Here is a 13,581-nt window from a genome sequence, read left to right on the forward strand (position 1 = left end):
GCCAGGTATTACCCCTGCGTACTAGCGCATTGAAGCGGGGTCACCATGCTGCACTCTCAAGTAGCTACGTTGGGGCGCCAGTTTGGGCGGGATGGGGCCGCGGAAACGGGGTACTAGTACCGTTTGCCGATGCCGGCCGATGCGACCTTTCATGGTGCTTTCGCTCGTGCCTTCGCTCATTTGCGCCCAGCATCGTGCACCACTGATACAGGTTGTATTACGATGCATTATATGAAACCTTACAACTAATGGAATGGGAAAGACTTGCGTTCCTGAACCTTAACGGCAGACCAGCGTTTAACGTCTCTGTCCCACAGCTTCAGGGGCAATAACACTTGAAGCGTCAAACAATTGTAAAAGCAAGGATATTGCCATCGACACACGACGACACTACGGCCTTGACGGAAGTACCGGTGACAGAGGGTGAGAGGCACAAAGCCTCTGCCCTGCTCTGCATGCTGATGGGTAGCGGGAAGGGGACATGCAGTCGAGGAAAATGCGCCTTGTATGGTGGCGACGGTGGCTCTGCGTGAGAAGGGGGGCAGATGTGCCGGCAACCGCCGCAGGAAAAGCCCATACCGTATACGACTGCGGCACGTTGTGGCGCCTACCATCACTTGCGAGCTTGCAATTCATACTCGACAGGCATCGCCTTCTCGTCCTGTGCAAAGCATGGTTGCCACCATCAAGGCCGCACGGCATCGTGCTCTACTACACATGCACGCCATCGGGGTTCTGCTGCCTCTGGTCATCGCCTCGGTTGCTGAGGACGGGACACCAAGGCTGGTCTGCACGAACTCATGCAGCAAGGTAAGTGCCGTAGGTGCATACGGTGCTTGGTGCAGCGTTTACGTCCGGGTGGTGGCTCCGTACAACGAGCACTGTTGCTGCGCCACGCTGCCATCCCGCCATCCCAGCACACGTGCTCGCGCACAACCCAACGCGCGTGCACTCGGAATAAGGCCGGCTACGCGTTTCCATTGACGCAATCAATCCGCAGTCGAAGAACGGCGTGTGTGAGGAGGGTCGAGTGGGACGCGCTGCCACCGCGGCGGGGTACAGCCAGGCTGCGGCGGAGCAAGAGGTGCTTGTGTACTGCGACCTAGGTGGGGCCGTGGGGAGTCGTGACAGACAGCAAGAGCTGGGGTTCACACCCCAGGGGGTTGGTACAGCCACGGGGGGAAATAGAGGGCTGTGTAGAAAAGCTCGAATCAGAGGTTTTACGCACGTGTTTTACGGTACGTGGCCAATAGGGCTGTGTGCTGTGGCCAATGTGTGTGTGTGTGTGTGTGTGTGTGTGTGCTGTGTCGCACGTATCTTCACTAGGACTGTGGGAGCACGAGGCAACACCAGAAGGGCCGGGGCTGCTCCTCTGCACTATCCCTGCAGGGACCGACTGCGAAGACTGTGGCCCATGGGAAGCACGTGGCCCATCCTTCAGCACGCCGTGGTACGTACGTGCCGTGCAACGCCAGCATGCCCCTGCATGGAGGCACTCCGTCCTGCGCTCGGAACCATGCGTGTCGCGTGACAATGGTGCTGCCGTGTGCACGGAAACCCACAGCGTTCATCCGTGTGCAACGGCAGGTGCAACGAGTGCAATGGCAGGGGCTCATGAGAATTTACGTGGTTCCTGCTGCCCTGCAGGGAGACAGAGCCCGCGCTGGGCCCAATCCGGTTGCTGCAGAGCAAGGACGTGCAGGTGCGCGCAGAGGCGAGTCCCAGGGTTGGCGCTGTGACATCTTCATCAGTGGAAAGCGTTGAAGCGAGGGGACTATAGAAATGCTGCGAATGAACCTACCGAAGTAGCATCCCACGTATGCATCCGCTGTCCTGCCTGCCTGCCTGCCTGCCTGCCTGCAGGTGCGGGTCCGGGCGGCGGCTGTGCCGGCCGACGCCGCATTCCGCTTCGCCTACACGGACCCCCAAGCGGACGTGGACGTGTCCAAGTCCGCATCCAGCAAGGGTGTGGTGGAGCGCGGCATTAGCGAGGTGTGTGTTGGATAACGAAACAGAAACGAGACCCGCCACACGCCGAAGTTACTTACGGACACCTACCAATGACCGAGTTTTGGACGAGCTGATCCCGTTGGTGTAGCCGTGTGTAAGACGCCTTTGCATGCGATGCGGTGTGGTGCTTGAGGTGATACCTTTCGCAGACTTTCCTGCACTGACCTGCCCAGCCGATTCACCATACTTACTCGTAACCTGTTACTCCCATCGACCTAACTAGGTGGGGATTAGTGTCCTCGCAGTTCCAAGGGTGGCGCCCCTATGCATGTGGCCTACAGCGTTTCTCGCGCACGCCTAGTCCTAGTCGCCCGCCCGCGGATCGTAGCCAGGCTCGACCGCGTTACCGTACTGTGGCCGCGCGTGTGTGTGTGTGTGTGTGTGTGTGTGTGTGTGTGTGTGTGTGCCCGCGTGTGCGAATGTGTGTGTGTAAAATAAACAACGAAACGAAGCCCGCATGTCTGTGTGTGTGTGAATGTGTGTGGCCACGTGCCGGCTTCCGTGCTGACGTGCTAACATGCTAATATCATACCTCGTGTGTCGCGCTTTGCGTACTTGACGAACTTCGCTTGCAGATCCTGTACGGTGTGCTCCGAGACCGCTGCTCGGGCGGAGCTGCTGGCAGTAACACGACCAACAGAGACGCTGATGGAGGCGGGCAGGCGCGCGGGGGCCAGGGCCAGCAGCGGGACCAGGCACTGGTTGTGCAGCAGGCGCTCTTTGTGGACGTGGGCGCAAACTTCGGCTGGTTCACGTTGATGGCGGCGCGACTGGGATGCAGGTGGGTGAGTTGGCTTGGTGCGTGTGTACCCAAGCACACCCAGCCGAGTGGGGACTTGCGCTTTGGTGCCTACTCCAGGCGCGGCCAGCAGGTACGGCATCGGCCTTGACCGTATGTGCAAACAGCCTTTGCGGAGGTTAACCCGTTGCCGCCGCCAAACATATGGTTTGCTTAATCACGCGCCTCAACGAATGCTTACAAACACACATACACACACACACACTCACTCACACACACACACATATACACACACACGCACGCACACACACAGAGTGGTGGCATATGAGCCGGTGCCGCTGTTTCGTGCCTTCCTCTCCTTCGCCCTGCACCTGAACGGCCTGGGTGACCGAGTGCTGGTGCGCCCAGTGGCGGTCAACGATGCGGGCGGCGGGCGGCGGCTGCGGGTGGTGGTGCCCAGCCGCGGCATCTGGGGCACCGCTGGCGTGGACGGCCTGAACATAGACGGCGCCATTGAAGGTGTGGAAGAGAGGAATATGATGCCGTGTTTAAACCCAAAGTTCGGCTAAGCTGCATTGCAAGAACGGAGAGTGGGACGAGAGGGGCGGGCAGGAGCGCTTCAGGAAAAGGCCTGCCAGTGGGCCGCGGTATGGGGTGGTAAGCAAGAGTGGGAAATGGGCTGGAAGGTGGGCTGATATTGATTGCCTGTTGTCGCCGGCTTTGCTGTGGGCCAGGCTCCAAGTCGGAGACGCTGGAGGTGGAGGCGGTGCGGCTGGATGAAGAGGACGCGGTGATGGCGACGGAGTTGCCGGTGGCTGCACTCAAGGTGAGTCTGTAATAGGAGATATGAGCGTGACCCTGCATCATGTAACCAACGCCATGGCATTGCATGTGGATGCGATTGAGGTGCCCAGGATGCCCGAATCATATGCCGCCGACGACGACGGGGCTGGCATGTGTGTTCGCCTTGCTGTGCATCGCAGGTGGACGTGGAGGGCTGGGAGCCAGCAGTGCTCCGCGGCGCGGAAGGGCTGTTGAATCGGGGCCGGGTGGAGAACATCGTCATGGAGTACTCGCCAGGTGGGGCGGGGCTGAGGCGGCGGACACGCGCGTGTGCGTATGTGCGGCTGCGTACGTGTGCGCGCTTGCGGCGCGCGGGTAGCAAGGATGCCTCGCCCAGCTGGGCAGCCTCGCTCCTAGCGGCTCCACCACGATACGCTGCTGCGGCAACCAGAGCTTGGTAAACTGGCCATACATTCTAAAGCCTGATGGCGGTCGCCCATGCCATCAGGTGTGCCGGAGCGCCACTTCCTGTGGCAGGACATGGCTGCGCACCCGGCCATGCTGGCGCACCTCATCTCGTCACACGGCTACCGCATCGGTGTCATTGGCGGCAACGCGAAGGACGGTAGCATGGGCGGCTGGGCGGTCGCGCCGCGGCCGCTGCGAGAGGTAGGCCGGCTTTGGGGCGGCCAGCAGGAAGCCCGGTGCGTAGAGGGGTAAGATGACTTCGTGCAGGCCCTTACAGCTATCATGATTCCTCAGGTAACGGGTGATCACGCCTGTCACGGTGCTAACAGGTGACTCTGGGTGTCCTCAAGTACGACACTGAGGACATCAAACGTTGGGAGGTGAGTTGACAACCTGCTGGTGATAAACGGCCTTCTCCTTGCATCTTGCCTTGAATTACCGTTATCACATGCCACCTGCGTCTGCCACTGCCCCCAACAAGGCAAACACGCTTGGTTGCCCCACGCCGCCTGAGCTCCAGCAGTATGGCCACTGGAACGCGTGCAGCATTGTACCAGAGAACCTGAACCCGCGCAGCCTCAGGTGCGGGGCCGTGGCTGACGTGGTGTCACGTGGTGGGTGATCTTACGCCAGTTTACGAGCACCGTGTACGGGCCTCCTGTCCTGGCCGTGCATTGCCCTTACTGCTCCACATTGTATCATTGTCATTGGGCTCTGCGCCTCAACCGTTCCTGCCTGTGGCAGGTCGGATTTCAGCCACAACACCAACCTTTGGGCGGCCAAATCATCCGCTGGCGAAGGGCTGCTGCGCCTGGACGGCACGGCGGGCTTCTTCGACTCAGACGTACCCGCCACGGCCTACTTTGGTAAGCGGTCTGAACACCCCCACCACATCCACAGCGAGGGCTTCGAACAAACCTGCCCGGCGTGGCGGAATGGATTAGGCACTACCAGAATCGTGGGCACTGATGGTCGGCGCAGTAACGTAGCATACTGACCTCCGGCGTCCTATGCTCCTGCGTCTGGCGACTGACGTCCGCACTTGTGTTGTGCAGCTCCGGGCGCGGAGCCGAGCAAGGGCTACGGGCTTGGTCACCGCGCGTGCATATGGCTTGCACCACAAACGCACGTAAGTTTACTGTTTGCTCAGCCAGTGCAGGGGAATGCTTCATGCAATACTGCCGTATGGCCTTTGGAGCCGCTGCTGGCCAATGAGGGGGGCCGGGCGGCATGCAGTCTTGCTCTCTTAGAGGCTGGCATGTTCGGCGTTGGGGTATCGCCGCCACACTGTGACACTGCTGCTCTACGCGTCTTGCTCCATGCCCTGGACGACGTGCAGGTGCGGCACCGGTGCCGGTGCACCAAGCAGGAGCTCTGTGGCGAGGAGGAGGCTAGGGCCGTGCGCGCCGCAGCGGCGGGCGCCTTGGCGCAAAACTACATCATACCCTAGTGCAAAATACAGAATGTGTTATGACATGGATTGGATGCAGACATGCGACGAGTAATGGGAAGTAATGTGGTCTGAGGACAGCGAGTGATCGGGAGGGTGTAGACTATGGCTAGCACATGCGAGTGCACAACAAGGCTTGCACGAAATTATGCGCATGCACGAGAGCCGACATTTAGATGAATACTGTTACGGTACACTGCGTAATACGGTAGTGACCGCGGTAATAACGGTAGGAATGGTGGGCGGGGCGGGGCGACGTGTGTGACACGGAGTAAGCGTAGCTCCGTGGGCAGGCATGAGGCATCCCGCCGAAGTTGCACGCGGCCTGCAGTCAGTGCAGTGGAGCCGTGGTCGCTGGGAGGCGCAGCCAGGTGCGGCATGAGAACCAGTGTGTGACATGGATGGGGTGGCAAACTGGCATATGACAGACTGCGTCGCTGCTGCAACTGTGATACTGCACGTAAATCCCAGGGACAAGCTGGTCCATTCGACAGCGGAGGGGGGCTGGACTTTATAACTGCACCCACGATTTGACAAACTGCCATACATTACCGAAGTGCCCGTTCAGCATCCCAGCCTCCCTTGACGCTGCCACATATGTACAAGCACCGCCGCCCACATACCTTAACACAGTCATTGCTGATGGACAGCGCAAGCGCGGCAAGGTGCGCCGGCGGGAGGCACATCCTGCCCCAATGCAAAAGTAGCTACCCTACGCTTTGTCGTTGCATCACTCCTTGGCACTTGGCCTGCCTGCACTGACCAGATTGATTCCCTTTAAAGCCTTGGCTGCCTGCCCTCCCCAAGTACAGCATTGCCTCCGACCGGCGAAAACCGTGGGCGAAAACCAACTCCTGCTTTCCTCTTTCTAGCATCACCGCATTCCTCAAGTTCCCACGAGCTCACTGAACCTGCTAGCCCCAGCGGAAAGCCCGGCGCTCAGTGCGCGGAGCGGGTGGCCTTGCCCGGCTTGGCGGGCTGCGCGCTAACGGCCACGGAGGCGGTGGTGACGGCGGCGGGTGCCAGGGCGGAGGCGGCGCCGTCGTTGCGGCGGAAGAAGCTGGACACCAGGAAGGCCACCACCACGGCCAGCTGCAGACGGGCGTTGAAAGAGTGCAAGGGCAGCAGCAGCTTGGTCAACAGCCTTGTTGGTGACAGGGAACGCGCGTACCATACACCAGATTTGCAGCGTTGATGCAATTCATGTCCTAACACTTCTCCGCCCATGTCCTAAACATCACGGTGCTCGGTCACTATGGCACTACGGCAACTATGGCCGTCAGGCTGCGCAGCAACTCACCAGTCCTGCGGCGTAGGTGAGCGCCTTCTGCGCGCGGGATGGCGGCGGCGGCGGCAGCTCCGAGTCCCACATGGCCTTCTCCAGGCCCGCCAGGTGCGCACGCAGGTCCGCCTCGCTCATGCGCCGCGGCACGCCCCCCTCCTGGCCGCCGTGCGAATCCTCATCCTCCTCCCGGTGCGACTGCGCAGCAGAGGCGGCGCCGTGCTGGGGCCCAGTCATAGCGGCTGGTGCTGTGGGCGCACCGACGGCCGCGCTGGCGCCGCGGCTGGTGGCGACAAAGCGACGACGCAGGTCAGCGGCCTCAGCGGCGCCCTCCTCAAAGGAAGAGGCGGAAGCTGCAGCGCCACGGCCGAGGGCGGGGCCGGTGACTGCGGCGGCGGCCGCTGTGCCAGCCGCGGCAGCCGCGGCCACTGCTGTGGGGGGCAGCACGTCAGCACCGACGATGCTGGCACCGACCGCGTTCGCCTGCTGGCGGCGCGCGGCGTGTGCGGCGGCGGTGGCAGCGCTCAGGGCACCGGCACGAGCGCCGCGGGCGGCAGAGGAAGATGACGAGGCGGTGGCGGTGCTGGCCGCGACGGTGGCGCTGAGGCGCTGCGCGCGGGAGGCTGCCACGGCGGTGTTGGCTGCGACCTTGACGGCAGTGCCGGCGATGGCCTTGAGCATGTTGGGCAGCAGGTTGGCCAGGAAGTGGGCGGCGGCCAGCACCTGCTCCACGCGGCACAGCCGCCATACCTGCGCGGCCGGTTAAGAGTGCACGAATTATACATCCAGAGACGGTGGACCAGATGCGATGTAGCGCCGTGCTCCACCAGGATGGCCCGTTGCGCCAGCGGCGGAAGCGCCTTCTCGCCTCCCTTTCCCCCCTCTCTTCTGCCGCCCCTCACCTGCAGATAGAAGGCGACACGCAGGTCCGCGAACCAGCTGGCCTCCAGCGGCGGCACGGGGCTGCCGGCAGTGTCGCGGAAGGACGCCAGCGCCACGCCCTCCAGCCAGCGGGTGGCCAGCGCCCTCAGGCCCGGGCGCAGGTCGCCGCGGCCGTTGGGCGAGTGGGCCTGCAACCGCATCGGGTGCAGTGGAGCCGGGCCGACGGTGGAGGCATAGCTCTCTCGACGGGAGATGTATACGAAAACATTGTGTTCGGTATCTCAAGACCCTGAGCAACACGTTTTGCAGTAGGCCCTCCCCGGCGCACCAGGACGAACTCGCGCAGCTGCTCCTGCTCCACCGCCGCGTTCGTGTCTAGCCCCAGCCGCTCCACCGCCGCGGTGTAGTCACCCAGCAGGACGGCGCACACGGCCCGCTCTAGAGCCACGCCGTTGGCGTGCGCGCCGCCATCGGAGGCGCCGGCGGCGCCGCCAGCCGCGCTGCGCGCCGCGTGCTCCGCCATCGCCGTGGAGTGCACATGCGCCGCCACAGACGCCGCCATGGCGTGCTGGCCGTCGCCCCTGGGCACCATGGGCATGGGGCGGGGCGGCGGCGGCGGCGCGCCATTGCCGCTGCCGGCAGGGTTGTTGTAGTTGGTGTACAGGGTGGGACCGTGGGCGGCGGCGGGACCGCTGTACATGGCACGGCGGGCTGCGGCGGCGGCGGCCAGCTCGGACTGCTCGCGGCGCATGGCGGCTGCGCGGGCCTGCTGCGCCTCCAGCTTGGCCAGCAGCTGGTCGGCCTGGGGCGTGCGCAGGTGTGTGCGCAGTTGGCACAGTTGGACGCCAGCCGACAGAGGGAGGCTGGAATCTGCTCACCCTTCATTGCGCGCACATCATTTGGTTACACTCTACCCGATGGTGCGCACAGCCTTGCGGCCAGTGACCATCCAGACATCCAGGCACCGCGCTCCCCCACCTGGTGCACGGAGTGCGGCCAGCCGTTGCGGAAGCCGTCCACCAGGTGCGCCAGGGCGCCGTCGTACAGCGCGTCCGGGGTGGGCGACACACCGCTGCCGCGCAGCGCGTCCGGCAGCAGGGCCACCTGGGGTGGGGGCAGGGGTAAGCCAGACGGTGTGTCGTGAGGTCGCAACTGAGGGTTGCAGGAGGAGCGGCTAAGGTGCACGCATTGAGGTCGCAAGTGAGGGTTGCAGGAGGAGCGGCTAAGGTGCACGCGGGGAACACAGCAAAAACTGTACGTTCGGCGTCCACGCACTTGCATCCATCTATAACTGCCCGGTTGCAGCGCTGTACCTGCTCGCTGCAGGTGAGCACGTCGCGGCTGCGGGTCAGCATGCGGCGGGCGGCCGCCAGCACACTGCGCGGGTCCACCTCGTCGTCGTCGCTGTCGTCAGCAGCAGCCTCGGGCCTGGGGTGGCGGATAAGGCACGACGAGCAAACGGATCACGCGCACGAAACGCATTCTCGAGCACTGCCTCCGCGATGCAAGGCAAGGTACCGCAATGCAATATAGCACACGATTTCCTGCGTGCTTGTCACCTACTTGGCTGTGGCGGCGGCCACGGTGGCGGCGGCGCGCAGCACACCGCGCATGAGCGCCACGCCCTTGGCGCGCCGGGCGGCGGTCTCGGCGCCCAGCGGCAGGGCGGCCAGCTCGCACGCGTACTCTGGCGCCAGGTCCTGAGGGCATTCGGGTTGGAGGCGGGGGGTGAGCGATGCATCAGCCAAGTCCTTGGATGACATGGGTCGGGTGCGCCAGCTCCCAGCATCTATACCTTCCATCGGCTCACACTCACAGGACCCCATACTTCCATCCCCTCGCATCGACGCCTACATCCCTGTGTCTACATCTATGACCGGTTGCCGGTCCAGCCCCTGCTCCAGCCTCACCCGCAGCGCGCCCACGATCTGCTGCTGCAGCTGCTGCGCCATGCCGTACCGCCGGAGCTTGCTCAGCGCTGCGTCCAGGTCGTCGCATGCGGGCAGCACCGCGCCCACGTGCGCGTGCGGCACCGCCGCGCCATCGGGGCCTGGCAGCGCTGAGGCCGGCGGCGGCTGCAGCTGGGAGGTGAGGCGCTCACCAGCGCGGTCACAGTAGGCCAGGGCCACGGCAGCGGCCACGTCGCCGGCGTCGGGCTGGCCGCCGTTTACCTCTAGCCAGCGCAGACCCAGATCCAGAACCAACTGGTGCTCGCCGATCTGTGGGAAGAGAAGGCGGGCGAGGGCGGGACTTGATAGGGTAAAAGTCTGCGCTCATGCGTGAAGAATGAATACTCGCCCCCTTCAGAGGGGTGGGCGGTAGTACAGAACCCATGGGAATTTATATGTGCTATATGTGCTGATGGTTTTAGCGGTCGCAAGGGGTTGAGCGGTCGCCAGAGCACGGCTCACCTCCTGCAGCACGACAAGGGCTCCGGGTAGGTCCTGCTGGCTGACGCGCAGGGCTGTGTGACCAGCGGCCAGCTTGGCGTCATATGAGCGGCGCAGGTCCGGGTCGGTCAGCGACTCCGCGGCTGCCTTGAGTAGCACCGCGCGTGCGAAGAGGGTGTCCGCAGAGTACGCGGCAGCGGGGGGTTGCTTCACCAGGTTCTCATACGCCTTGCGAATGGCGTCAGGGCGGCTTACGCGGGGAACGTGCAGCATTCGGTAATAGTCCACGGCAACAGAGACGTGCTCCGCCGAGTTCATGGAGCCACGCGGGTTGGCCGAGGTTTGCTCGGCATCGCGAAATGCAAAGACAGACAGGCGCACAGATCGCCCACTGCGAACGGCACTGTTGTTCTTTGCGTTGTGAATCAGTGGCTTCGGAAGGCTGCCCCCGGCCAGGCCCAGGCGCCGAACGCAGCGCTGAGAACTGCGCGTCCACGACCCAGCCACCGAAGGGTGAGCGCTCCGCTGCAGCTGCATAGCGCCTAGTTTACAGCAATACAACAGGAAATACTACTGTAAAAGAATAGGGCGACCTGTAAGCTAACGGAACAAACAGCTGAGCGTGCACTCGCCAATCCTCCCTAGCAAGTAGCGGGATTTGGAGAGCATGTGTATGAGCTAGCTCAGTGAATTGGTTGTATGTTTTCAATTCAATTTGGACCGGCCAAGATCCAGGGGCAGATGGATTCCCGTGCAGGAGGCAGTCGATCTTCGAGAAATACAAAAGAAGTTTTGGATTGTGTCCATGGTGGCACACCGTTTGAAACTAGTGTTAGGTGGGCAGGTGGTCTTGATAGCTCGTCGCCTGCATGCTTGACATGCTAGCTCCATGACACTCTCCGATACCCTCCCCGTCGCTTTTCCATTCCTCGCGACCCCGCCCCTTCGCAGCTGGCACGCGAGTCCGCAACAGTATCAGTGTCTTACAGTTTTTTGTTCCGTCAAGTTGCAGCAGAAACGTGCAGGCAGACAACTCCCGTCCTGCCATTCTTGGCCCCTGTCCGCAGCTGTATCTCGCGTCATTTGATGTCCAAGACTCGTCGGTTGCCAAGTGCACACTACCATGTCACATGTCCTGGCAGAAGCAGTGCTGCATCAGGCCCCAAACTGACTACTGCTGACCTGCCGTGCACCGTCCACTCGTCTAGTGTCTGCCCGCCTAAGCCGCTAACGCAATCAATCAATGTTATTGCAGCTATGAATTGCCTAGAATCATTCTTGGCTGATCAATCAATCATGCCCGCGCGCCCCCTTGTCCATTTGCCGACAGCATTCCATGCATAAGTTGTGTGGCATGAACGTGGACTGCCTGCCCGCAGCTGCTAAGAATGGCTCAGAATGCGTGTGCATCACAACCCCACGCAGCGTCCTGCGCGCCCCCTAACCAGTCTTCTTCTTAGGGGGGGGCGGCGCGGCCTCCTCCATGGGCGGGGGACCCTCGATAGGAGGCGGCGCACCCTCCTCAACAGGAGGCGGAGGGGACGGCTTCTTGGCAGGAGACGGGGAAGCCTTGGGAGAGGGGCTAGGAGAAGGCGACGGGCTAGGAGAGGGAGAGACCTTGGGCGAAGGAGACGGGGACGGCGAGGGGCTAGGAGAGGGAGAAGGCTTGGGCGAGGGGCTAGGTGAGGGGCTGGGCGAGGGAGAGGGCTTGGGAGAAGGAGAAGGAGAAGGAGAAGGAGAAGGAGAAGGAGAAGGAGAAGGAGAAGGGGAGGGGGAGGGGCTGGGCGAGGGGCTCGGGCTCGGTGACGGAGAGGGAGAGGGAGAGGGCTTGGACGCGGGCTGCACGCTCGGAGAAGGCGAGGGCGAGGGAGAAGCCTTGGGGGAAGGCGAGGGAGAAGGCGAGGGAGAGGGAGAGGGGGAAGCCTTGGGAGAGGGAGAGGGGGAGGGGGACGCCTTGGGCGAAGGCGAGGGAGAGGGGGACGCCTTGGGGGAAGGGGAGGGCGATGCCTTCGGGGAAGGCGACGGCGACACCTTGGGAGAGGGCGAAGCCTTGGGAGAGGGAGAGGGCGACGCGCCGGTGCGGTTGAAGTTGGCCAGGGTGACGGCAACACCGCTCATGTCTTCGTAACCCTTCAGGTGGGGCATCGCGAAGCTTGAGCCGATGAAGGTGATGGCGCCCTTGCCCACACTCCAGGTGATGGCCGAGGCGGTCACGGCCTTAGTCATCTTGTCGGGGTTGGAGCTGAACAGCACGGCGCCGCTGGTGCAGCCCGTCAGGCCCGACTCGCCACGGCTGGAGCCCTTGACGAGGAGGGGGCTGGTAATTTTGCCAAAGGGCGAGCTAGAGTTGGCGCGGCGGTACACGTTGACGTTGCCGTTGTACAGTGCACCGGTGCAGCCCGAGCCCGCCTTGGTGCCCAGCACGGCGTCAATGAGCTGGACAAAGGTGTTGGTGCCCGAGGCGGTCGAGTAGCCGTCCAGCAGAACCAGAGAGCCGCCGGCGTTCACCCAGTCCTTCAGGTCGCGGACCTTGTTGGGGCTGGAGCCCATCTTCTCAGTGTCCCTGGCGGAGTTAGGGGAGAGGGGGAGGCCGAGGAAAGGGTTAGATGGGCAGCTAGTTTCTGGTGCACGGGGAAGGAGGTTCATAGCCACCACGCATGCCTGCTTTGCACGCTGGCCTTACCGTACTGTGTCCACAGGACAGCCGCTACTACACGTTTGCCGCATGCGCAGTATGCACTTGGGGACATTCAACACACTTACCAGTACGAGTAGTAGCGGTTCGAGAGGATTACGTAGGCATCAGCGCCCGCAAGCTGCGCGGCGCTAGGCTGCGAGGTGGTCTGGATGGGGTTCTTGCGGGCGAGGCCACCCGGCGTGAGGTACTGCGAGCAGCATCAGGACATACTTGTTGAAGTGCGCAGTCATTTCATGGTGGACGAGGCGTGGCAAGGGTCATTGGTAGGCACAGCGAACCGGTGAGTAACTCCACTACCCCTCACCTTGAGGTTCGTCTCCACAAGAGACAAGCGCAGCGTGGAGGCAATCACTTGCGAGTTTGCATACGTGTAGACCGTGTCTGTGGTGACAAGAAATGCAGAAAGTCACACGAAGGAAGTTGCACACATCGAGGAGGTAGGCATGCAGAGCGTGCCGAGCAGGAGCACGAGAGAGTGCCGCAACTCGTGCCAGGACTGTAAAGCAGCTAAGAACTGTGACTCACAAGGCCCAGCCGCGGACGCGACGCCAATAAGAAGGAGAACCAGCGAACCAGCGAAGTAAGAATGCCGCCGAGTCGCGGCGAACATTTGCGCAGCACTGCCCATTTCTGCTTACTACGGACAATCTAACTCAAGATCCTAGTTGTGCGAGTGAAATGTCGCCCGGCTGTTACTACCGGGTCAGGTAGGTAGCGGTTTCAGGAATTTCTACCTGGGTAAGCGACTGCCAGGCACTAGTGCGCTGTATATGTAAGCTATGAGGACCGTCTATAATGACGGAGCTGTCTATGGAGAGCAGAGCTCGCGGCCTAAATACCAGCGATTGAGCGCCCGCCGCAGTCGGCCCGATGGGGCCG

The 13,581-nt window shown here is 62.5% G+C and overlaps 3 protein-coding genes across 3 annotated transcripts; 1 reads left to right on the forward strand and 2 right to left on the reverse strand.

Moving 5' to 3' along the window:
* Positions 1-199: 199 nt before the first annotated feature.
* CHLRE_12g488550v5 (uncharacterized protein) lies at positions 200-5,948 on the forward strand. Its single transcript, XM_001691050.2, has 16 exons — positions 200-423; positions 646-810; positions 1,001-1,106; positions 1,390-1,450; positions 1,648-1,702; positions 1,864-1,992; positions 2,586-2,791; positions 3,063-3,268; positions 3,484-3,575; positions 3,733-3,829; positions 4,041-4,201; positions 4,330-4,380; positions 4,482-4,582; positions 4,745-4,866; positions 5,056-5,129; positions 5,340-5,948. The coding sequence occupies exons 2-16, from the start codon at positions 718-720 to the stop codon at positions 5,448-5,450; spliced, it is 1,665 nt and encodes a 554-aa protein (XP_001691102.2). The 5' UTR covers positions 200-423; positions 646-717; the 3' UTR covers positions 5,451-5,948.
* A 2-nt stretch (positions 5,949-5,950) lies between these two features.
* Positions 5,951-10,766, reverse strand: CHLRE_12g488500v5 (uncharacterized protein). The gene is made up of 9 exons (XM_043067878.1): positions 10,026-10,766; positions 9,525-9,833; positions 9,178-9,314; positions 8,928-9,042; positions 8,593-8,718; positions 7,943-8,416; positions 7,635-7,802; positions 6,751-7,482; positions 5,951-6,542 (listed from the first exon to the last, which is right to left on the reverse strand). The coding sequence occupies exons 1-9, from the start codon at positions 10,539-10,541 to the stop codon at positions 6,390-6,392; spliced, it is 2,730 nt and encodes a 909-aa protein (XP_042918057.1). The 5' UTR covers positions 10,542-10,766; the 3' UTR covers positions 5,951-6,389.
* A 209-nt stretch (positions 10,767-10,975) lies between these two features.
* CHLRE_12g488450v5 (uncharacterized protein) lies at positions 10,976-13,499 on the reverse strand. The gene is made up of 4 exons (XM_001690864.2): positions 13,228-13,499; positions 13,007-13,083; positions 12,768-12,889; positions 10,976-12,567 (listed from the first exon to the last, which is right to left on the reverse strand). Exons 1-4 carry the CDS (start codon positions 13,328-13,330, stop codon positions 11,445-11,447), a joined length of 1,425 nt encoding a protein of 474 aa, XP_001690916.1. The 5' UTR covers positions 13,331-13,499; the 3' UTR covers positions 10,976-11,444.
* Between the last annotated feature and the right edge of the window lie 82 nt (positions 13,500-13,581).

Source organism: Chlamydomonas reinhardtii, chromosome 12 (assembly GCF_000002595.2).
Source record: "Chlamydomonas reinhardtii strain CC-503 cw92 mt+ chromosome 12, whole genome shotgun sequence".
Taxonomy (NCBI): Eukaryota; Viridiplantae; Chlorophyta; class Chlorophyceae; order Chlamydomonadales; family Chlamydomonadaceae; genus Chlamydomonas; species Chlamydomonas reinhardtii.

What these genes read in the sequence shown, in the direction of transcription:
- CHLRE_12g488500v5 (XM_043067878.1), bottom strand. Translation starts at nt 10,541, where the DNA reads ATGCAGCTGCAGCGGAGCGCTCACCCTTCGGTGGCTGGGTCGTGGACG. An exon ending in GTGGCCGCCGCCACAGCCAA is followed by an intron (nt 9,043 to 9,177) that starts GTAGGTGACAAG and finishes CCGCCACCCCAG; the next exon opens with GCCCGAGGCTGCTGCTGACG. An exon ending in GTGTCGCCTTCTATCTGCAG is followed by an intron (nt 7,483 to 7,634) that starts GTGAGGGGCGGC and finishes CCGGCCGCGCAG; the next exon opens with GTATGGCGGCTGTGCCGCGT.
- CHLRE_12g488450v5 (XM_001690864.2), bottom strand. Translation starts at nt 13,330, where the DNA reads ATGGGCAGTGCTGCGCAAATGTTCGCCGCGACTCGGCGGCATTCTTAC. An exon ending in CGCGTCCGCGGCTGGGCCTT is followed by an intron (nt 13,084 to 13,227) that starts GTGAGTCACAGT and finishes TTGTCACCACAG; the next exon opens with ACACGGTCTACACGTATGCA. An exon ending in TTGTGGAGACGAACCTCAAG is followed by an intron (nt 12,890 to 13,006) that starts GTGAGGGGTAGT and finishes TGCTGCTCGCAG; the next exon opens with TACCTCACGCCGGGTGGCCT.
- CHLRE_12g488550v5 (XM_001691050.2), top strand. Translation starts at nt 718, where the DNA reads ATGCACGCCATCGGGGTTCTGCTGCCTCTGGTCATCGCCTCGGTTGCT. An exon ending in GCACGAACTCATGCAGCAAG is followed by an intron (nt 811 to 1,000) that starts GTAAGTGCCGTA and finishes ATCAATCCGCAG; the next exon opens with TCGAAGAACGGCGTGTGTGA. An exon ending in CGCCGCGGCCGCTGCGAGAG is followed by an intron (nt 4,202 to 4,329) that starts GTAGGCCGGCTT and finishes CGGTGCTAACAG; the next exon opens with GTGACTCTGGGTGTCCTCAA.